Below are 24,112 nucleotides of genomic sequence, written 5' to 3'. Positions count from 1 at the left end.
CTGGATACTGAGCATTCGCAATAAACATTATTGAGATTTATCAGAAATATATTCTACCACTCCAAAACACGTCTTCTGGCCTGCAGACTATCACAGACTAAACGTCTAGATATTTCTAGACATACCTAACTAGAAGTAAAATCTTACAAGTCAGCAGACATTTCCTGATATTGTGACATCTCACAGATATAGTGGTCAGATATGCACCAGTCTGAAAATGTCCGTTAACAGAACAAGCTCATTTAGAAACAGTTTAATCACATAATTAGGGTTTGTTTTCTCCACCAAAAGACTCCAGCACCCTCAATACTATGTGCAACACATGTCGAGTCAACATATGTCTTGATGGTCATTTGCTAACTACCGTGTGAAAGCTAACAATAATATAAACAATGACTGAGCGAGCTGATAAGGTAATACTTTGGTGCGATTACAGTATGCAGATGTAAAAGCCTGCAGGCTGCCCCCAAAAATGTGATGATGCAACATTTTAAACTTTGCACCACTGAAAACAGCTCAAACTCTTTTAATATAAGTCTAACAGACAGGAACACAAAAATAAATATATACATAATTTTTAAATCCCTAAACATTTATATCAATATTGCCGTTAAAAAACAAACTAGTATCTGTGAGGCTCTTTTTGCGAGAAAGGATAGTGGGTGGGTCACTGAGAGCGAGAGAGAGAAAGGGAAACAATGAGGAGGAGCGAATAAGGGACTGTCACGCTGCTTCACAACTCAGAGAAGCTGGAGAGACAAGGGACGATAAACCTCCCCAACTGTTCTGGAGTAAAGTTCAGACAAGTCGCCTAGTTTTAGACTGAATGGGAAGAAAGTTGAACAAAGGCTACTTGTAGATCTAGTTGAAAGCCAAATGTTGTTTATCCGGACAGCCATGGAATGGGTCTCACTCCGTCGCTCATCAGTCTGGGGAAAGAAGTTCGTGTTTTGGTCGCTTTTGCTTTGCATAGCTGGAGGTAAGCACACACGTCCATCCTTTTAAGACTCGCTTAACTGGCTGATCCGGGCGTGTATGAACTTGTCAGTTGTGTTGTTTAGTGAGCGGCTAGTTGACTGGAGTCACAGATGGATTCTCTGTTTTAGAAAAGTCACCTGTCACACACTGATATATCGTTAGCTTCATAGCATAATTGCCTAAGTCATTTGACTAAGTCAATGACTTAGGCACTTATGCTATGAAGCTAACGATATATATATATATATATAGATCTAAAAAGCATCTAGATGGACAAAACAGCCAACTTGCTGTGTCTTACGTGTCTGTACCAATGACAGTAAACCCTCTGCACACTCTGACTTTGATATTTTAACCTCTGTTAGCTTTTTACGACATGCACTTGAACGCAGCGACCCTGTAAGCCCGTTATTTTATCTCGCGTGTCTCTAGGTTTTTACTGAGTTGGTTTGTTGCTGTTTTGAGACAGAACATCTGGCGTGGAGCTGTTTAAACCGCCCGCCATGGATGCAGCCCAGTGGAGTGTAAATCCACCTTAAAGTCAGCGACTTTGAGCTTGACGAGATCAGAAGACCCCCCCCCCAGGTTTCAAAACAACTTGTAAAATAAATGCAGCGGACACGAAAAGAGGCGGCTGCAAAAACGCAAGAAGTTGATCCTCTGAAAGAAGTTGAGGAAAAGACTTCCTTGTGCCGTGCAGCGCAAGAACTGCACATAGATATCTTTTTAAGACGTCCGTAGGTTTCTGTTTTCTTGGAATTTATTGGGGATTCAGCTGGGAGCTGCGATCATACCCACACTTCATTTATTTATTTTATAAAAGGGAATTTGGGATTGGCTGAAGTTTAGGCAACTGACGGCGGAGGAGAGAAGAGATGCAGCTGTCGCCTCCGGGGTGTAGGGTCCTTCACTTCAAACGCCGCTTAAAAACTCGGGAGAGGTTATCAGCTTTCGCCTTTAGGATTTAAATAAGCTCACCCAAAAGCGAATGTAATGTTTTACTTAAACTCTATACAAATCAAAGCGTTTCTAGAGCAGTTGCTTGTGGGGATTCAGGTATAAAGCCAAAACATTCAGTGACTCAGATATACCATTTGATATGTTTCTGAATTGTTTATGCAGCACAATGAAATCCGTATCGTTTAAGACAGTTTCCTCCTTTCAGTCTTGTTATGTCTTCCTTGTTGGGACGTTTCCTTCCTTTCAGCTTATGATGAAAACAGCTGTTTTTGCCACTGCCAGCAGTGGGTGTCTTCCCCATAAAAAAAAACTGGAACCAAACGGTGCCAATTTTCCAACCAGTGAGTAAAAATAAAATTACTCATTCTTTCTCTGCCTCCTTTTCTGCTCGTGTTGTGGCAGGGATTGTGCTTGGTCACATGTGCCAGATGGGCAAATCTTTTACCTATGCAGCAATAAGCTGAAGATGGGGAGGGGGAGGCCCCGTCTTCGGCTTGAAATTTTTCTGGTCATCAGATTTTGAAAGGTCTGTGCATTTGTAGTAAAATCATAATATGAGTCACCAAAAGCAGCGGCCTTCATGCTGCTAGCAAGGGGTTTTCTCTCGCAAGGGCGTTTCTCTGAACAGCTCAAGGACACAGTGATGACCACTGTTGGTGGAACCTTGACTCTGCTTTCAACCTAATGCGACCTGAGATATGAAGACATTAAACTGTGCCAGAAAAGGTTTAACACTGGACGATGTAGTGAAAAACAGGAAGGCAAGGTCAAAGTAAAAAGAGGAAGTTAGTTTATAATAATGAAGTCAGTTTTTAAAAATGATGTAATCCCCGGATTTTTACCATTTTTGAAAAGACAGAAAGGCCCACATCTGCTCATTTCCACGTCTGAAATGAGAGGCCACCTTCATTTTTAAAGTGAGGAAATAATTGTGCAATCGTGTTGTAAAACTTCTCACAAAGCTGTCATTACACAACCATTTACATGCCATTTATTATGTCAAGAAGAAAAGAAAGAGGAAGACAAATTAAACACACAAAGTGCACACGTTATTTTGGAAAATGCTGCCACAAATTTAGTTTACAAAGTACCAAGGGGCACATCAGATTATTATAAGAAAATGTAAATCTCTAAACGTTGACCTGCAGCTGTGACCCATAACCACTTCCCTTTGTGACAATGTAGAGTGTAGAGCAACATATTTAAAAGGCTTCCTGTTGCTGAAAAGGTGCATCTGTTTGCCATTTCATGCCAGGGGCTTTAACTGAAACTCTCTTACTTTAGAGAGGAGCTCGTCTCCTGCTGCTTTCACTAACACCCTGTAATGGGTTTGATCATCATTACCATTACAGTGGGTGTGAAAAGGGCAGGATATGTGTTGGGAAACAACACTTGCAAGTAGAGGATTAATGCAGTTTGAGAAAACCAGATTTATCTGAAGGGTTCAGCAGCTTCTGTAACATGAGGTAATATCACCGTGCAGACTCACCACAGGGTTATTCAAGACGTCAAAGGTGGGGAAATTTTAGCAGGGTTAATATATGTTTAATCAGCACAGACTATCATCCATGTCTGAACGAAAGAAAGCTGTCAGTGGCAACATGTCCTAAACAGGTGGCATTCTGCCTTAATACAAAGGAGGGCCTGTTTCTGGGCCCTCGGGGGCTATCAGGATTCTGAGAACAGTGATCAGAGGAGGAAACTTATATGTATAATTGAGCCAAAAACACGTCTGTTGTATACATGCAAGAGAAAATCAGACTGTTCCAGACACATGGCATAGCTTGTTGGTTTGGAAACCACATCGAGACAGCTCAGGTAGTACCGACACTGCAAACGCCACCCACTTGGCATGCTAAAAAAAATCATGTTCATTTCCTTTGAATACCTATTTAAAGATCACAGCGTTGTCGGTAAGAAATGTGTGTGCACATTAGCTCTTCCAAGCTGTTCCCCCAGCAATTAGTTAACATTTAGCTATATTTACCGAAAAAAATGCTGTCTTTACTCTCGCCTTCGATATGCATCACTTCTGTGAAATAGGTCTACAGAAAGCTTAAAGAGCTGTCAAAATGAAATTAGGAGAAGAGGAAGGTAGGGTGGGTGTGAAACAGGAGAGGCGAAGGGCTTCCTCTCCTATTGTCCCACTAGGAAGCCATGAACAGTGGGGGGATAAAAGTTTCACTTTAATCACCATCCCAGGTCTTCCTATTGCTTTTCCTAACACACAATGGCTCCAGTAGAGTTCAGCCCCGAATACAGAATTATGGCATCGACCTAACATTGTGTTACACACACACACACACACACACACACACACACACACACACACACACACACACACACACACACACACACAGGATGCACACATACTGTGCAAACAAATGTGCCAGCCAATGAAAGAGGAAAGGTGATCGACTGTTCTGCTGTATTTAACAGCAGCTGATTCTGTTAATATTTAGACAAAAACACTTGTGTGCTTATTAATTCTGGCTTGTTTGCACGGTGCAGCTTCCCCTTACAAATAAGTAGCACTGCCAGTAACAGCCAGCAAGTAGTTAAATCCACTCTAATCACATTCAAAGCAAAAGTTTCTGCAGGCTTAGACGCATGTGGAAGTGCTTTCAGTGATTCACAAAAACATGGGTAGTTACTTTGGAGATTTAACTATCTAAATTATACAGCTACATAGAACAACATAACTGAACTTGTTAGGGAACTAATAAAACATGGGAGCTTTTAAATTACTTTTCTTTCTTTGATGAAGCTTGTCAGCTTATTTTTTTCATAACTAGCAGGGGAAAAGACTTTAAACGAAGCAGTAGCTCTCTAAGAAAACTATTACTAGAGAACGCACCGCAACAAGCAGGTCAGCAGAACAAGTTAAAATGAATCTGTGCAAACACAAAGAGTTAGGACCAAAGTTTTTAAAGTTTGGGATATGGCTGTAATGCGGCAGGCACAACAAAGTTAATCCCCCACTGTTTGAATGATCAAGTAATTGTGTAAGTAATGTGTAAACTGGTTAATGTATTGCCTCATATTGTAGGAAAGCTGATCTTTAGGGTTTTTTTTTAAATAGTTGTGTAGACAAATACAGTAAAGATGTGCTAGGAAATAATGACTGGCATTTTATACACATTTAAATAGTTTAATCAAGACTCTGATTTACAGGTTAATCCCCAACATTAATAGTGAGCATAAATCAGCAGGGACAGTCATCTCCAACGCTATAATTACTGGCATTGTGGGTAGTGGTCCAACCTGCTCGAGGTTTTTATCACATAAAGAAACACGAAGTTTGCAACATCTGAAGTTTGGCTTCGTGGAATAATGAGCAAGAAACGGGGAGTGGAAGTGTTTATGTGCTGGGATAACTCAGGAAGGAAGTCCACTCCCCAAATTCTGGCATTGACTGAGACTCCACCCTGACTTTCCCAAACAGAGATATGGACACACACACATACACACACACATTTACTGTAAAATTTTGCCATGGTGTCATTATAAAAGATACACATACGTGGGCAAACTCTTCTTTCTCTGCAGTCCACCCACACACGCACCCGTGCATGCAGCCTTCCTGTAACTTTTGCAGCAGTAAGCATTCTTTAATCATCTGTTACAAAGGCAGATCATTACAAAATAATGAGTCCGTTGACAAAGCTAGAGAATGACAGCCTTTTTACGCTGCTCTTTTAAAACATAGCGAGGCGTTATATAGGGTGTGCATTTTCCAGATCATGTGTCTGCTTTAAAGTGAGGTTCTGAGAGTGGCATCACACTGCCTAGCCTGAGGATGAGCTAATTTTGTTGTGTTTTTGCAATGCAATAATCATTGAAAGCACACAATTTATGTTTATCTATTCATGCATTCCACTGCAACACTGAAGAATTCACAACAGGATGTGGTTGAGGCAGAGAGTGAGAGAGGGAGAAAGGTTTATGCAATAAGCTGAGAACGAGCTCACAGCTGTGCAGCCGGTTTCCTGAATGTACATGAGTGTGTGCAGAAGATCTTTGAGCGTACCATCCTTTGAGATATTAATACACATAATCGATACACAACAATTGCTGTGTATTAATACCAAACAGCAAGATGATATTTAAAGTTAATAAACAGAACTTCAGTGGGATTTTTTTTTATACTGTCCCCATTTTAAGAGATGAAGAAGTTCCTGCCTATATTTCTGTAGCTCACAAAGAGGAACAAGAGATTTAACTCCCTCAGGACATTTGTATATTTTTCAAGACAGCAAACTATGCATGATTTTTAACCACAGTTTAAATGTACAAAATAGGAAGCAAACTTTGCACAAAAACCCAGGAAGCATGCAGAAGTGTGCCACTAAAGCCCATGTTAAGTTTGGCAGGTGATAAAATTACTGCTTTTACTGTGGTTACTTGTGCAATGACTCACTGTACCTGGCAGGAACTCAACTCAGCGCAACTTTTAGGTGTGCAACTAATTTCAGCAGACCTGCCATTTATTTTCTACATTAATTTCAAATTGCTCAAAACATGTTATTATCAAAATGTCACTGTAGGGTTTTATCCTTTGCTTTTTTAAAATCTTTCGTTATGTAATTTTTCCCTGGCAGTTTGTACCCTGGAAAGGCCCGCTGCCAAACCAGATGCGACTTATATTTGTACTTCCTTTTTTCCTCTGGTTTTTCTGGGTCATCTGTAATAGACAGCTATAGGGAATTTGTGTGATCTGAACCGAACAGAATAATAACAAGAATGGCTATTATTGCTTTGACCTTGTGACTCTGTGTTTGTCATTATGGTGAAATATAGTGCTGGAGACTTAGTTTAGTAAGTCTTTAGTAGGAACAACCAGAAAGGTTGCTTTGAGTACTTTGAGCTTTATGGGAGTTGTTGAAACAAAATAATAATAATAATAATAAAGCAATATATAAAACATCAGCAAATAAAAGACTCATTTTTGTTTTTGTTTTATTAGAATGAAGAAGTATAAACTTATATGATCCTACTTCTCCTTCCTGTCTTCTCGTTCCAAAGTTATACCAGCAAATGATCCGTCAGTGACGCACTCCACACTGATATGTATACGTAAAACATGTGCAGTTATACATCTATACATCCATTCAACTATACTATACATATCTGTACCCTTGGATTGACTCACACTCACAGCCACTTTCTTACACTTTACTCTACACCTACACTTTATCCCAATTTTAATAAATAATCATATTTATACTACATTGAAGTGTTATTAAATAAGCAAACAGAAATAAATCAATATGGCACAGTCTCACCCATGAGTACACACAGTGAAGATGCAAATGATCTGAGAACTCATTTGCATCACTGTTGTAGTTGGTGTGATCCTATTAAAAGCTGGCCACAAGTTTCACTGTCCCGCCTCTTTCAGTAGCGACACCCTAACATTAGCATCCCTAAACTTAAACATTTCTATGGATACGTAGAAAGGAGGAGGTACCATCTCAAAGGAAGTTGAATGCACTACATTCTTCCATTGCTTTTGTCTTTTCTCTCTAGCTAAAGGTGAGACACACCACGCCCAGCCCCATTCCACGCTGATTGCTTCTCCTCCCCACCTGTACTACACCTGTCCTGAAGGTGCAAGAGTCAACATGACGTGCGTCCAGAAAGGTACCCTGCTTTCCCCCAACGATGTTGTGAGGAGCACTTGGCTCTTCACAGCCCACAGTGACCAGCACTGTCATCCAGGAATGGGCCCAAGGAATTTTTCTCACCCACACCGTAACAGCACATTGCCACCAGGAGTGAAGATGGATCGCATGGGGCACAACCACTGGTTGATTCTAGAGAATGTGAAACCTTCGGACCAGGGCCGCTACTGCTGTGGGATTCTAGAATTCAATAAACATAGCTTGGTGCAGAAAGCCTACAACCATGTTATTCTACAAGTTATACCGCGTAAGTATGTCAAACGCTGTGAATGTGCACTAAGGTTATCAATAATATATTTTGCAAGAAGCTCAGGAGCTGATGTTGCTGAACAGTGAAACTGTTTTGACACGAGTGAGAACCGATTTATTTATCTCTTTCCAGCAAGGAAAGGATTTCAGAATTGCACTGTCTGGGATCCCACACCAACTGCAAGTACTGCAAGTAAGTATGAAACATTATTCAGGCCTTCAACCAATAAATGTCTGAGGCAGTTATTTCGTGATGTTATTAAACTCACAGCCTGTCTGTTGCTTCCCTAGGCTCTGTGCCAGTGGCCTTGGCTATAACAGCCTGCATCGTGGCTCTGCTGTCCCTGCCTCTTATTCTAGTGCTCGTGTACAAACAGAGGGAGAATTCACCGTTAGGAAGACGTATGTATTACTGATGTGCACAAACAGCTACACACACACTCACACTTAATTTCCACCTTTGGGCCACATAAGTCTCTCACACTGGACTTCCCATAGTGTTTGTTCTGACACGTTTCCTGTCAGTGAGCTCGATTAACTGTATTTCACACAGTAGGAAGCGCATTCATAGTCTTTTTGTAGTGTTCCGCTTTGTTTCAATTCATTTACAATGGCCCATTTCCTATTTCCTCTCTCCCAGGTGGACAAGAGCTAGTGAGGATGGACAGGTAAGGTTTCCCACAGGCAGCTGATCTCAGCGACCAGCTTCAAAACACAGCTGCTCCTTAGAATAATAGACTGTGAACACGGTGGCCACAACACTTGTGACACAATAGCTAGATTAAACCCACTAGCCTCATTAAAATAAACTAGTTAAAACCATGTATACATTTTTTTTCTTTTGCCATGATGTGTCCTGTATATGCAAATCCTACTGCTAATCATTTAAGTGTAGTGTTAAATTGTCATTACAGAAAATCCCTTATTAAATCCAAAGTGACAAACATGAAACTCTTGCATGTCTCTAGGAAAGTTTTGAAACAGTTTACTGGGTCATATTGAAAGTTGCTCACTTGTAATCATGCTTCTTCTTCATGTATGTGTGTGTGTGTTCAGTGAGGCTCTGGGCCATGAAAACCCAGTGTTTCGAGGGGGATCACCAGAAACAAAGACCCGCACTGTTTCTCAGATCATGACCAGGCAGTCATCCGAGACAGGTCGCCACCTGTTGTCCGAACCGGGAACACCCCTTTCTCCTCCGGCACATGGCGACGTATTCTTCCCAGCAGAAGGTAGGACCCCCCCCCACCCTGCCTCACAACTTGTACTCATACAATATTCATGCTGAGACTGAGTCGCTGATATAAGGGACCTTCCACTGGTAAACATCAAAGCCCAAAAAGGCAGTGCAAGTCATCTCACTTTTAGAGGTCATTTACATGGCTTAGTGTGTTATATCTGTTGTTCCGATATTCTTATTGTTGTGAATGAATGCAAATCACTTTGTTCACATTTATTTCACACTCAAAAAAAGAAACACTTAAAAAAACAAAAATGAAAAAGTACCGGGATATGCGTGTAACTGCATTGCACACAAGGGTTTTGCAAGACACCTATATCAAAATGTGCACTCAGTCTGGTAAAAGACTGATGCAATCAAGAACCACTAGTTCTTTCTGTGCTTTTGCTGAAACATCCTGCGTTTGGTGGAAGTGTTGGTGGAAAGATGCTCGTGAATTTGTAGTGCGTAGCTGCACACTCAAAAACAGCTGGGCTGAGTCTTGCATGACTCTGAAAATATATTGTGTAGGAGATTTCATCCCCCCCGCACACACACACACACACACACACACACACACACACACACACACACACACACACACACACACACACACACACGAAACCACCCCCTTACACTGTCCTCTTCTTAATTCTTCTCACAAGTCATTCTCCACCCATCAGCACTCTCATTGAACACTAATGGCTCCTTCAGTTGTTCCTTCTGACTCAACTTGAAATAATATTGAAACATTAGACACGGTTAAGGGGTTCAATCCTTAGTGTTTTTCTGCCGATTCCTGGGACACCTGTGCAGACATTCCAGGCATACTGAGGCGGATTGCCCCCATTTCCTTATAGCACGGTTTGAGATGTGCATGGGAAGAGGGTAAGGTACAACTTACTGAGTATACAGCCTTAAGCAACCCATAAAGGTTTCAACACTGTAATAGGTGAATATATGGACAAGCCTTCCTGAAGCTCAAACAGAAATGAGAAACATAAACATAAGGTAAAATTGTGCCATATGCTGCAGTTTTCGCCTCTTCAATCAAACATTATTCTTTTACTGGGGAGCTGGACGCCTTTTCCATTTCTTGGTGTGATCTCTATGTTTCCCGTCTGCAAAGAAAAGTCAAAATTATTGATAAAACCTTCATATGTTCGACATAAAAAACAATATCTTTGACATTTGTCAAGGAGGATTTTCCATGCCGGAGCTCATTTCCTTCAGTGGTCCACAGATGTTATGTTGAAATACACAGCTTCTCATAAGGTTTCATGTTACATGGATGGAGGCCACACTTTAGCTTTCTTCTTCATTTTTTCCAACTTGCTGACCTTAAACTTTGCGGAATTCAACAAGCAGCACTTCCCTGTTATCGCTAGCATGTCGCAACCCAGACCCAAGGCCTTGTTGTTCTGCTTTTTAATGAGTTTTCAGAAACACGAGTAGTTCTGTGGAACTGATCAGTCTCCATGTGTGTCTGTAGTACTCTGAGATGTGGGAGTTATGGAAAAAAAAAAGTTAAACAAAGGAAATTCTTTCAATTTTTTCATTTGACTTTTGAAAGATCAGGTATGTTTGAGGCAGGAAGTGCACATTTGCATGTTCGAACACCCCCATATCTAATTTTCCACATAACAAAAAAAGGAAAAGAAAAGAATTGTATGTTTGTGTAGGTGGATAGTGATACCTACAATGATTTCTGTGCTCTCACTGACATGCACTGTCTTTGCTTGCAGCTGCCATCCCTGAGTTTCCAGAGTTCCTGTAGGTTTCAAGAGGAGCTGAACCTCAATCATCACTCAAACTGCTGATCTGGAAACAGCCCCGCAACTATCTTCCTCTTCTCTCTGCCTTCAGACGGACGCTCTCCTTCGAGCCATCGCAGAATAACCCCGGATTTTAGTCTGTACATTGTCTGGACCCAAGGAGGGAAAAAAGAAGGCTGCATTTCTTTGATTCATAAACTACTTCCACCTGCAACAACAGCTGCAGGCAAAAAGTGAACTTTGGCTCGTGACGACTTGTTGTGCTTCATTTTACATCCAAACACTGGCGATGGCTTGCAAACCATTCATTCGAATCAGGTACCTCGTTTGGATGAAACACACTGCTTATAATAGTGTTGGCATGTTTTTGATTCCAGCCCTAAATAACTCACTTTGCGTGACTGTCTGTATAATTTGTGTCAGTATTGCGGTTTCTATATGTCAGCAAGCACACCAACCAAAGATCCATGCTATAGAAAATGTGCAGGGGTGGCATGTTGTTTAGGGCAAGTCAAACCCTAAAGAACTCACAATGATTTCTGTAAATTTCCTGTGTCACTCTTGTGGTTTCTTTGTAACTGTAAGGGGGCCAACCGAAGACTTATTGTAAATCTGTCTTTATGTATTTGCTAAATGCACAAGCTGTCTAAGAAACAATCCTATGTAAAAGACCCCACACAAGACTACTTTTTAACTTGTTGATGTTGTAACCTTTACACAAGAAGGCAGGAAGGTTACATCTCCAGGAAGCAAACAGTGTTGTTTTTGTTTTCTTTCTTCTTCATGTTTTTTTTTTTTTAAAACCGAACAACTGGTGTGAGGACGACTTAACACCCTTTTCTCCCTTTAGTCATTTGACATAAGCCGTCTGCACCAGCGAACTCTCAATCATCAGAGAAGTGCCAAAGGTCTTGTACAAAAAAAGAACAGTTTTTGCTTTTACAGGCATTATGCTGTTCCTCTGTTTTAACTTGAACTTGCCATGTTTTCTATTTCTTCTTTGCTACCTCAGCTATGCGTAAACTCTGTTGCTTTAAATACTGTCTTTCCTTCCTGTGCTTCCAGAAACGCAGCCCTTCACAGTGGCCTTAAATATTCTCATAAAGTGCTGAAAATTGCAGGAAGAATTTAGAAAAAGCATTCAGAAAAGACGTTCTTGCTTGTGCTCGTGTACAGTTCAATAATTCTAAACAAAATGTTTATTGTTTTTTACTCTTGAATGTAGCTGATTTTTATTAAATAAAGAACAACAACAAAAACCTTAAAACAGTTTAATCACTGCAGTGGAAGTAAATCTTTTATGAATATTTTTGTTTTTTATTTTTTTTATTTGACTGTGGTAAAATATATTGTAGTATTCATTTGTATTTTATTAGTACGTGTGCAATGGGGCTGTTTGATAAATATCAAATATTTCAAGTGAAAGTGCGGGAAAAAAGCTTTAAAATGTTAACCTAAGATCAGTGAACACAACTTGGCTTAAGAGAAGAAGGGCGAACGTATATATGACAGCATTTTTGATATTATTTAGTGTGACTGTAAAAACCACCGGTGGGTTTTTTTCACACTGAGGTGTACAGGAGGTGCTTGGAGGAAATCCTCTCTAGAACGATGTGTAGCAAGTGTACAGTTCGGGTTATTATGTAAAGATGTTTTTATTCTCTAAGAGTTAATGATTGTTTTTTGTGTTTAAATGCTTGTGTTTTCCATTATGCCTGCTTATGTGTGTCTGTGTATGTGTGTTTTTAAAAAAAATCTGGACTGTGACCACATGTTGACATGAGCGCAAACGTTAACAAAATACAAAAAGGCTTGTAATTAGCATGTTTGTTCTGTATATTACCGCTGAATCCTGCTATTAGTGGCTTTTATAATAAAGTGGCACTTTAAAGCCTTGTGTCTCTCAGTTGTTCCTTTCAAATGGCAGGTCTCCAAAACTATTACATTACAAGGACATACTGCACTTCTGTCTGGGGAGCCATCACAGATAGAACAAGGTTGTTCCACTTGTGTGCTTCTAAGATGGTGCACACCAGAGGGAGACCGGCATTGAGGAGAGAAAATGATAAAACAAGCTTAGCATCTTGTTTCATGAGAAAAGACAGAGCTAGATGACTGATAAGTGAAAATCCCCGGTGATGGCCATTGTTCTCTTCCCAGCTTTTTCTCCAGCTTTACATTGACTATTTATACAATGCATTAAAAAAATGTGCATTATTATAGGTGTAAAGTAAATTTATAGCACAAAACTCAAGTACAAGTTACATGACAGTGGATGCCTTTGTGACTCATACAGTACTGTACATTATTCCTTCTGTATAAGCACACAAAGGGGAAAAGAAGAAATGTGAATTGTGGCTTTCGTTTTGACAAAATGAAAGCCATTTAACTTAAAGAGAATATCAAGAAACCACTATATTTGTCTTCCTGCATTTTATATTTGCCATATTTGTGCCTTAATTAGGTCAAGCAGATAAGAAAGCATTAAGCAGACCTTAACAGAACCTGTGTCTCGGACAAGAGTGTGAGTAAGATCAAAACTGTTATGTATAAGAAGCTGAATCCTCTTAACCAGTATTATTCAACTTTACTCATCATCATCATTTGTCCTGAAACGCACCTTGAAATTTCATTTAAGTATATTTCCCAGTTATTATTTTAACATCTATTTCTTAAATATAACACTTACATGTGTTATTTGAGAGCTTATATCCATTATTAGTACACTGAAAATAACCCATCTGTCTGCATACTGCTGGAGCCTATGCTAGGTATCATAGGGGCAAGAGGGAGGGTACACCCTGAACAGGTCGCCGGGCCAACACATGAGTCCAATTTTTAAAAATGGGGTAAATTACAAATCCCCAAATAGCGCTCGTAGGTGTCTGTTTTGTTTTCCCAACACAGCTGCAGTGAGTTTACTTTAATATCAAGTGCCAAAAATAACACATTCTTTTCATCCACTGAGCTGTGGCGTCTGGCAGTACTATTTACGTCACAACCCAGATTGCGGCGGCGCTACGTGTTAGTAAATGTGGCCCATAGAGGCAGAACTATTCATGTCTACCTCATGCATGCACACTTACAAACACAAAAAATGGTTAGTTATTTATTATCCTGATGAATTCAGATTCAATACTCTCAGTGATCTGAGAGTAGCTAAAGGAAAAAATTGTTGGAATTGATATTAATAAGATATGTTTGCAGCATGTTGTAATGCCATGCTTACTGCTGTGCCCTACCGACAGAGGTGGCGTGCCGTCATCTTCCACGGTGACCGTTAGTCGGTACTCGGCCTGGCGCTCTCGATCGGGAGGGGATGGGCGCGTCACCATCTCTCCGGTCACTCGGTCCATGCGGAAGGTCAGGTCCTGGTTTCCAGCAGTGAGATAGTAAAACAGCATGGCATTGGGACCGATGTCCCGGTCTGTCGCCATCACATGGACGACTGATGTACCTCCTCCAACGTTCTGCAAAATACATCAAAAAAGAAGCCTTGTTAAATTATGGATCATCTGTGGTAGACTATAATAAAACTTAACAGCTGAATACTATTTCTGTATACACTGACATCACTGGCTTGCTTAGCTTAGATCGTGTGTCGAGTGCATCCCTACCTCATTCACGCTGACGTTGTAGCCCCTCTGGCTCTCAACAACTGGCGCATTATCATTAACGTCCAGTATGTTGATGGTGAGAGAGTGGTCCGTGTGTCTGGGAGGTGAGCCATTGTCAGTGGCACGGACCTAAAACAATACATGTGAACTGATGTGCATTAGAACACAAGCCTCAGCATGCATTTTGATACCTGGCATTAAACCCCACAGAGGATAAATAAACGAAACGCATGCACTTTGAATACTTTATTAAAATCTGTTTTCATTAACATCAATAATATTAAAACATGACGAGTAAATGAAAAACACTTGTGCCTTTTGTCTCTACAGAACAACAGTCTCAAAAAATGTCTATTTGGTTTTCAATTAAAAGCATCAAACATAAGGCCTGGGGGCCAGAATCGGCCCAGCAAACACTCCAATCTGGCCATTGAATGGCTTTGGAAAATGTGAAGTAAGATCTCGGACTTGAAACTGTATTTTCTGAACTTTTTGTACTAAAGAAAGACCTCCCCCATTGCCATTCATCCTAACAAGTGTAATTAATTAACTCTTTAATGGTTAAAAAATTAAAGATGTTTTTTCATAATCTACCACAGAGATTTTTCTTCGAATTAATAAGAACTTCATGTTTTATAATTACTGGACAGTCTGAGTCTAAGCTACCAGAACTTCCTCTGTAATTTTACACGCTTCTTAGAATTTAACCTCAATGCGTCATACTGACCAAGACTCAATGTTGAATTGCACTTCTTTTTCATATACAGAGACATTTCAATGATTTTAATATCTAATTAAACTTCCTAAACAGTGACAGAAATGGGGGTTATGTGTGTGGCCCAACATGTAAAATGTGTTTGGAGTTCCTGGTTAAAAGTATGACAAGTAATTAGTTCATTGTTGTGCTGAATCAGGGATGAGGTGTAAGTTTAGAGCATGAATGTGAAAGAGACACAGGTGTCTGGTAAAACTGTCCTATAGTAACTATAGTAATCTGACCTTCAGTAGATAGCGGTCTACAGACTCCCTGTCCAGAGGAGCATTGACATAAACCTCTCCGTAAGTGTTGTTCACAGTCTTGATCATGAACACATCTTCCATGTTGCCTGCCACCAGAGTGAAATTGACCTGGCAAAGAGCAACAAGTCAGAATGAGTGAAAGAAAAATGGGGGCAGACAGTCACTGACTGAATGTCAGATGATTACTTCTACTTACTGCAACCAAAAATGAGAGTGTGGGTATTTTTAATAGCTTTTCTTTCACATTAAGAAAGTAAATTAAGAAATAAGAAGTGAGAGTCCACAACCTGCGCAGTAGGAAGTAGCAAAAAAGGAAAATGTGATACTGGCAGCTTAAGTTGGCCATCGAGATGCCAAAATCTAAGAGAGCCGATGTGAAACTGAAATAAGTTTAATTTGACTTCTTGTATTGCAATCTGAGGAAGTAAATATTTGTAGTACTAGTGCCAGATTAAGAGATACACAACCTAAAATAAGGGAAACACAAGTTATAAATGTCACATTCACTTTTGAGATGCCGGGAAAGCACGCTTGCTTGATTCAGGATGTGTTAGGAACTAAGAAGTGAAAAAATAAAGCACCATATTTGGGAAGCAACGTCTTTTTTGCTCTTTGTCAGCTGTTAAGTGCAGTAAAACGTAAAGTAAAAGATATGATATTAAGCGCCACACACAGAAGATCTTTCATTATTTTCTGCTGTTTTAAAAAAACCCTCACCAGTCCATTTAAACCAGCATCTCTGTCCCTTCCCAGAACTACTGCCGCCTTTGTACCCTTGGGTGTGTTTTCCGGGATGGCGCGTGAAATATCAGATGTGATGTCAAACTCTGGACTGTTGTCATTCTCATCCAGAATGGTGATGGACACCTGTACAGAGGTACGATCGAATGGAGGTTAAATTCCACATTTGCAAAGTAATACTTACCTTGAACATTAAATAAACCCGGGCAAACAAAACATAATGATCACGTTACACAGCAAACGCATTTACTGTTGTACTTAACATTCCCCATAAAAAGAACGTCTTGCCTTCTGCAGTTCCAGAGAGGGATGCAATTAATAAAAGAGGAAGGCCATTAGCTTTCTGCGCCAGAATAGACACAAACACATGAAGTAATAAATCCACAAGGCACAATAATAGGAGGGGTAGGCCCGAAACAACACCATTCACAACAAAGGGGCGTACCACAGTGGAGTCCTTTTTGGGTCCTCCATCATCAGCGACAACAGTCAGCGTGTACATATCACCCTTTTCTCTGTCCAGCAGGCCTGTCACTGTGATGCGGCCCTGAAACAACACACAGACACGCATCAGCAGATACGGTAACCATCATAGAGTCCATACAAGATGTAAGTCCCAGTGTGACAGCGACGAAAACAGAAGAAAATTAACAAGTATCACACAAATCAACAAAGGAATCCCCATTTCTCATCTATCAAAGGAATCAAATGACTTCAAAGCACCTAAAGCACTTTGATCAGCTTACAGTCATACAGCAACACGAGTGTTAGCCTAAATCACCGGGGACGAGGTGTTACTGAGTCGCATTGCGGTTAATGGATGAAGCACACATGAAAACAAGGCATGCACACTGTGATCAAATCATCAGTGACCTTTCTTCCACCTCCTCCTCACCGTGACGCTGTCTATCTTGAAGAGGGCTAGAGCTGCGGGCGACGTGTTGGGGTCGAAATGGTACTTCAGCTGGTTCAAGTTGTCGGCAGACTGCGCCTGCACCTGGACCACCTCTGTGCCTGTGGCGATGTTCTCACGAAGCGAAGCCTCGTAACCAGCGGAGAGGAAGACCACGGGCTCATCCAGCTCATTAAGTAACGTGACGTAAACGGTGCAGAAGCCGCGGTGGAACGGCGGAGCTTGGTCGGTGGCTGAGACGTTCATGAGGTAGGAGGTCTTGGTCTCGTAGTCCAGGTAGTCCACAGTGGTAACCAGGCCGGTGCTTACGTCCACCTCAAACTTGCGGTCTGAGCCGGATACGAGGGCGTAGGCGACGGCTCCACCATCACCTGAACAGCAAGAGAGGAAAAAGGTGTCATTTCAAAGAAAAACAACTTATAATAAAAAGGTGTTTTTCCCCCCACCTACTGTTACTAAGAATAACAACTTTAAAAGTTTGTAACATTGTTTCGATGAAGCTATAGTTACAAAACGCAACCTTTTTCCTCAAGTCTGTTTTTTATTAATCACAGTTGTCAACGCTGCTCTTTTGGCTATATGATGTTTATTTCGGTTTCAGGCCTGATCCTGATCTAATGTTTTGGAAAATGTATGTCACGGCACAAGATGCGTCAGAAGCTGCCTAAGCAACACTTTACCCAACGGGAAGTGAATAAGAGGAAGTTTGTGCCATGGAGCAGAAGTAGTGATTTAAATGCCAATTGCGATGTTTCGTGCGCACCATAGTTACAAAACCAGAGGGGAAAAAAAATAAAGAAGAGGTTGGTTTGTTCTCTTTGTGGAGGCACCCACTAGTGTTAGGTTTATTGATCTGCAAGCTGATGATCAAAGGCACAAGCTATGCTAAATAGCACAGCTAAATATGTATTTCCATTTGGTGTTAGATGAAGAAAACCTGATGCTGAATGGTTATTAAAAAGATCTGGAATCAAACATTCCCTTTTCTTGCCATATTTGAAACCGAACTTACCAGTATCACGGTCAGTGGCACGCACCACAATCACAGAGGTGCCGATGCCAGCGGTCTCTCTCAGGCCCAGACGGTTGTACTGTTGCTGGGTAAACACCGGCACCTCATCATTGACATCGTCTACGTATATGATCACCTGAGGAGGAGACGGTTCACATTTCCTAAATAAATATATCGAACAGCCACATAAAAGACAATAATTTCACCTCCAAACAAATTGATTATAATGCACATATAATATATTTTTCATCGGATGTGGTTTCTCTGCTTCTCACCCTCACAGAGCTCCTCATGCTGCCCTCATCACTGTTGTACGCCTCCACTTCCAACATATGGGAGCTGCTGGTTTCTCTGTCCAGAGCCCTGAGGCCTCTTGTCACCAGTCCGGTGTCTCTCTCTATACTGAACAGATTGTTGCTGTTCCCTGCATGCATCACAAACACGAGCGCACAGACAGAGAGACAGTGAAAGGAAGGGAAGATGAGATGAAGCCAAGAGACCTGAACAAAATTGCACATTTAACCTAGGTTTACTGAAGTCCACTGAGTGGGTCATTTCATTTGCTGACATGGCAAATTCAACTTGTTTAAAGAGCCCGTCATCACAAGTACTCTGACTCTTTGGCAAGACCTGACTCATACACACTGAGTAAAGCTAAAGCACAGGAACCAAGAGGAATGATCAAATCAGTGAATCTTGAGAATTTTACTATGTTGACAATTTTCTAAAGAACGTATCTTCACAAAGCTGCCATCACATATTTTGAGACTGTGTTTAAACTTGTAGACATTCAATCAGCGAACAGGATGACCACGTGCAAAGGTTTTCGACACTTACCAGTGAGGATCCTGTACAGGACTCTCCCATTCTCTCCCTGGTCTGCATCTGTAGCTTGAACCTTTACAGACCAAAAATGAAAAAACAAATAAAGACATCTGCATTGTCTTAAAACATCTGCACAGGATCACGGAACTTAATCAAATGCTAAATAACATGGAAAAGCAAACCAGCTCCGGGAAAGGAAACAGCTCTGCAGTTGTTTTTGCTTTAAAATTGGAAAAGGCACGCTTTAAAAAAAGTGATAGTCTAATGGCAATTATTGCAACTTTATGTGAGAGCTATCATTGCTCAAAACTAAAATCATGACAGACTTAAACAGTTGGATTTGGTTACCACAAGGTTTGAGCATCTCAGTTTTTCTAGTCTCTTTCTCCGATGACAGACAGAACATTTCATATGCATTTTTAATAATTGTCAAGGCAGAGGGAGAAATCTGTATACTATCCCATGCACCACACATTGCCGGGTGCCCAGTGTCTTGTTGCCACAACAACCTCTTCGCAGCTTGGCAGCAATAAACTCTCTCTCTCTGTGTTACAGGCAGATGGCCAGAAACACCCAAAAAAAGCCAATCTCAGCACAGACAGCACGACTCCACAGCGTACACAGATAAACAGTGAAACCTATTGGGATGCTGGTGAATGGGCCATGTCATACGACTGACTTTCTGAATCCAGCATTGTCGCCGGCACTGGATGAGGCCGACTTTATGTCACACCTCGCTTCTCTGTGAATGTGTCAAAATCTGTGGAGGTACCTACAAAGTGCAGACTTAACTGCACACAGAAGAAACGCTCATTCAAGCACATTTACATGTGCAGTCAGGTGCACGCATATAGTGAGACCCACACTCTCGCGGTCTCTGTCTTGCCCTGTGTGTCCTCCTTTGCGCGCTCTCACTCCCTCCGTGAAGAGGGGCCCAACTTCAGTCTCATTAGTTTTATAAAGAGATGTAGAGAGGAGAGGAGAAAGAGGAGGTGAGGGGAGGGGGAGACGGGAGGAAAAAAAGTGGCTGGGGGTCAGATTGGTGAGTGATGAATAGGGCACTACACAGTGGAATGCACCACTTGGTCCATAAAAGGGGGTGCATGAAAGTGCAAGACTACATTGCGGAGCCAGATGTTGGAAGTGCAACCGTGTGGTGTAGACGCACAGCTTTTTTTTAAATCTAAGACTCTGTGTGACTGACAAAATATTTTATTGTCTTTGGCTCTGTGTCATTAAAGCAGCTGAGACGTATTACTTCTGTGATGCTGTTCCTGAGACTTTACCCCCTTTTCAACCCCGTTCCCCTCTTCCTCCCCAGCGTTTCCCCCTCTGTTTCTGGGAAAAGCCGTAGTTTGAGGGGGGAAAAACAAGAGCGTGCAGTTACAAAGTGTGGATCTACAAAACAGATCTGACCTCAACTACTGGAACGAAGCAAAGTTCTGCTTTAAAGTCTCCAAAGTGTCAGCGTGAGTATATATTTTCAAGGGATTTCAGCGTCAATATTAATTGCTAAGAATATACCACAACAGTAAATTATTGAAATCACTGGAGATGTTATATTGCTAGAATTCATTTTGTTTCTACTAGAAATTAATTATTAGTGAAATTGCGTGCACAGTCAGTTAAATTTGCAAATGTGAATCTGACAAACAAAGCGTGCTAGAAAAAAGTTTTGTTGGTTTCAAAACTAGCTGAGTAGTCAGATCTGGAGGAGCAACAATGTGGGGAGAAACAGAGGGAGAGCACCTTAGAGCCAGGCTGCCGAGCTTAAGAACAGCGCGTCTAATCACGAATATGTGCAAGCTACAATATGTGTGGGTGAGAAAGAAAGTTTGTGTTTGAATAGCTGTGTGTTTGTGTGTGTGCATGCATGCGAGTGCGGCGTATGTGCTTGGAGGCGCTGACTAATGAACTGACTCTCTAACGAGCCATCCTGCTCCACTGGCCTTTTCACAGCTTTCCTGGCATTTGGTCTTAAAAATAATTTCACGTCCCAATGTGTTTCCCTTAAACCGATAAGCCATGCTTTGTCTCCACTGAATTAAGGACGATGACATTTACAAATGTTACTATGCTGAAGATGGGAGGGAGGGATGGGGGTGGGTAATTGGAGACTGGGGTAGAAGAGGTGGGTTCCTTGCATTTTACAAGAGGGCAATTTAATAAACCCAATTTGTTTTACATTGAGGAAAGCCTGTCAAGCATTGACTGTTTTGTAGTCCTTGATTTAATAGCTACATAATTGCCGCAAATGCCAAACAGTCCCTGCATCTGGCTGTGCGTGCAGGCGTTTCTATGCATATTTGTGCATGTGTGTCATTGTGTATAATGAGCTCTTGAGTGTATGAGCCTAATTAAGCAAAAACATGAGAATAGGCCTAAAATAAACCTAGTCAGCAAAGTTAGGCTTGGCTGGAGATGCAAGCACGTCAAGAGAGCTGTTATGGCACTTTGATGGAGGCTGACCACACACACAGACACCCATACACACACACACACATGCATACACTGAAATTAGCCAAATAGACTAAAACCAACACTCACACAATCTCTGAAACATCCTGACTAATATAGCTTTCTCCTTCCAGAACCGAGACAATATGAACACCACTGATCCGGGCTCCAACGTCACCTTTACTTCTAACACAGAAAACATCACTCTGTCCACCCTCACCACCACTGCCACCTCTGTCACCATTCGACAGCCCCCATCTTATTCTTCAGACATCCACGACCCAGAATTCACCATCATGGTGGTGCTGGGGCTGTCGCTGCTGCTGGCAGGATTTGCAGCCTTCCTGGCAGTGTGCCGGCCCTCTGAACAGGACGGGGACTCCGAAGCGAGCTGCGGGCCAGGGGAGAGTTCGACTCGTAGAAGGAGGACGTCCAGCGAGCCCCAGCTGAAGGTGTGGAAGAGGCTGGGCTCGTATCGGCGTTCGTACAATCTCTCCTTCAGACGGCCGCCTCATCGCAGGCCGCAGGAGCGCGAGAGCACACGCGCTCCCCTGCCTCCAACTCAACAGACAACACAGCCAGAGGCCAGCGGAGAACCCCACCTCACTGTGCCTTGTCTATTCGACTATGTTACCGAAATCTGACTTGAAGAGCACCTGAAGGACGATTGACTGTGCAGCAAACATCACTAATACCAGGAGAGAGTGAAGAGTGCATTTATAGTATTTCTCTAACCTTCTTTGAATGCTAGGTGGAGGAAACGCAGGAAAAGTATTTAAAATGTAGATAATCAAAAAGCATATTTTTGTTACTGATCCCAGGTTGAAGTTTGGATCACAGGTGATCTTTTTCATCACAGCTCTGTGCTATAGTCACAAGTGACTTTACAGTGAGCAAAAGAAATCAATACAGAAAATTTTAACACAAGACACCAGCAAAACGACTTGGAGGCGAAAATTAAGCCTCAGATGACAGAATATCACTTTAGTCTGTTTCTATATTTTCACTCAAATTCAAGCATCGCTACCCAACATCACACCTCTTGTTGCTCTGATGCACCGAAACCCATCCATCTGGAAATTCACACACCTTAAGACAAACACAGTCACGCTAGTCTCAGATTATGGGGGGACTCCCTGTATGGACAAGAAGACAAATGTAACTCAAGCCAAAAAGAGATCACTGTAACTCACTCAGTGTGTTTTAAGGAAATAAATTTGAGTTTTAAATTCGCTAACAGTGCCATTTCTGTCAGGATGTGTTTTGCAGTATATATGAGCGTGTGTTTGTGTGTGGTCGTGTGTATTTTTCACCTGAAGGATGCTTGTTCCTCGGGGAACACTTTCCAGTATGCTGGTCTCGTAACTGTTTTGGAGGAAGATGGGTCTGTTGTCATTAACGTCCTGCACCTCGACGAACACGGTAGCCGTGCCTGTCCTTCGGCTGCCAGCCGGACCGTTGTCTATGTGCAAAAACAAACACGTTTGCATCAGTTTCAAGGTTAACATCAATTTTAGACATTGATAACAGAAACAGACACACTCACTGACACAGACTAAATAATCTATTAATCCTCCTAAAAGAGATTTTTTATATAATATACTTGACTCATTAAAAACTGGGTCATTTTCAGCTGAATGAGGACAATGTGCACAGTTTTACATTATCTCTGCTTCTTCTCCCAGCGCTGGCGTCTCTGGCCTCTTCAGCAGATAAGCTACCCCCACTCAATGCTTTCCAAAACAGGAAAACCTCCGAGTTTTTGTTCTTTTTTTTCCACACAGGAACAAAGGCAGTTGAGCAATGGTCTGAAATCACTGCAGATGTGCAGGCAGTTTTTTTTCCTTACACCATTATCATGCATGCACAAAGAAACAAGAGCAGCTTTGAAGATAAACCACATTATTTAAATATATATATAAACACACAGTATGTAAAAATGACAAAGACAAAAGATCAAGTTTTATGACACACCTATAGCTTCTATGATCAGAGTGTACGCTGCTTGCGTCTCTCTGTCTAGACCGACCACTGTCCGAACAATGCCGTCTCTGAAACCCACGCTGAATTTACCATCCTGATTACCATCTAAAAATGAAAAGAAGTCACAGTTTTAGAAATTAAGCGCATTAATATCTGTACGTAGTAAAAGGCACATGCAAAGGAGCTCAGTACATACACAAACTCTCACATGCATGGATGGATTGAAGGAAGGTACGGGTGGCACACAAAATCTCCCGTGGCTTTAAAAACTTTAACTCAAGAACACAGAAAAACACCTCCCACCGTGACCTCTGACCTGTGATGAAGTAGCTAAGTTCAGCGTTGAGACCCTCGTCGTTGTCAAAGCAGCTGAGGCGGGCTACAGTGTGGTCTCTAGGGACACTCTCCTTCAGGGAAACATTGTACACGCGAGGGTTGAAGGTGGGCGTCTCATCGTTTACATCCAGAACTGACGCACGCCACACACAGAAAGACACGAGGACACACGGATAGATGCACATGAGGACAAATAAAGGCAGCAGGGTGGTGCAGTGAGTAGTACATTTTTTTTTCCTTTTTGCCTTTCTTGCTCAGGTGTCCTGTTCTCTGGCTAATGGCAGCAGATTTTCCAATCTTCTTCAGTCACATCCAGAGCAATCAGCCCAGTCCCCATTTGGGG

At 41.6% G+C, this 24,112-nt stretch overlaps 3 protein-coding genes across 3 annotated transcripts in view; 2 read left to right on the top strand and 1 right to left on the bottom strand.

The window, feature by feature from the left end:
• Positions 1–24,112, bottom strand: part of cdh23 (cadherin-related 23) — a 197,629-nt gene that overhangs the window by 18,250 nt on the left and 155,267 nt on the right. The window contains exons 25-36 of the mRNA XM_085428695.1: positions 23,750–23,902; positions 23,425–23,538; positions 22,764–22,912; positions 19,006–19,066; positions 18,444–18,592; positions 18,169–18,304; positions 17,139–17,527; positions 16,689–16,790; positions 16,220–16,369; positions 15,482–15,610; positions 14,483–14,611; positions 14,108–14,335 (exon numbers count right to left, since the gene is read on the bottom strand). Coding sequence (XP_085284821.1) covers positions 14,108–14,335; positions 14,483–14,611; positions 15,482–15,610; positions 16,220–16,369; positions 16,689–16,790; positions 17,139–17,527; positions 18,169–18,304; positions 18,444–18,592; positions 19,006–19,066; positions 22,764–22,912; positions 23,425–23,538; positions 23,750–23,902 — 1,889 coding nt within the window. The remainder of the gene's footprint in view (positions 1–14,107; positions 14,336–14,482; positions 14,612–15,481; positions 15,611–16,219; positions 16,370–16,688; positions 16,791–17,138; positions 17,528–18,168; positions 18,305–18,443; positions 18,593–19,005; positions 19,067–22,763; positions 22,913–23,424; positions 23,539–23,749; positions 23,903–24,112) is intronic.
• On the top strand, positions 722–11,669 carry vsir (V-set immunoregulatory receptor). The gene is made up of 7 exons (XM_085428698.1): positions 722–979; positions 7,468–7,869; positions 8,005–8,064; positions 8,163–8,273; positions 8,512–8,539; positions 8,928–9,103; positions 10,836–11,669. The coding sequence occupies exons 1-7, from the start codon at positions 877–879 to the stop codon at positions 10,865–10,867; spliced, it is 912 nt and encodes a 303-aa protein (XP_085284824.1). The 5' UTR covers positions 722–876; the 3' UTR covers positions 10,868–11,669.
• LOC146655932 (uncharacterized) lies at positions 20,243–22,679 on the top strand. Its single transcript, XM_085428699.1, has 2 exons — positions 20,243–20,462; positions 21,585–22,679. Exon 2 carries the CDS (start codon positions 21,597–21,599, stop codon positions 22,092–22,094), a length of 498 nt encoding a protein of 165 aa, XP_085284825.1. The 5' UTR covers positions 20,243–20,462; positions 21,585–21,596; the 3' UTR covers positions 22,095–22,679.

Source organism: Rhamphochromis longiceps, linkage group LG13 (genome assembly GCF_057381845.1).
Source record: "Rhamphochromis longiceps isolate RC_006_pf linkage group LG13, R_longiceps_female_GT1.1, whole genome shotgun sequence".
NCBI classification, from domain to species: Eukaryota; Metazoa; Chordata; class Actinopteri; order Cichliformes; family Cichlidae; genus Rhamphochromis; species Rhamphochromis longiceps.
Note: the sequence above shows the minus strand (reverse complement) of the source record. Positions and strands in the feature narration are given on the sequence as shown.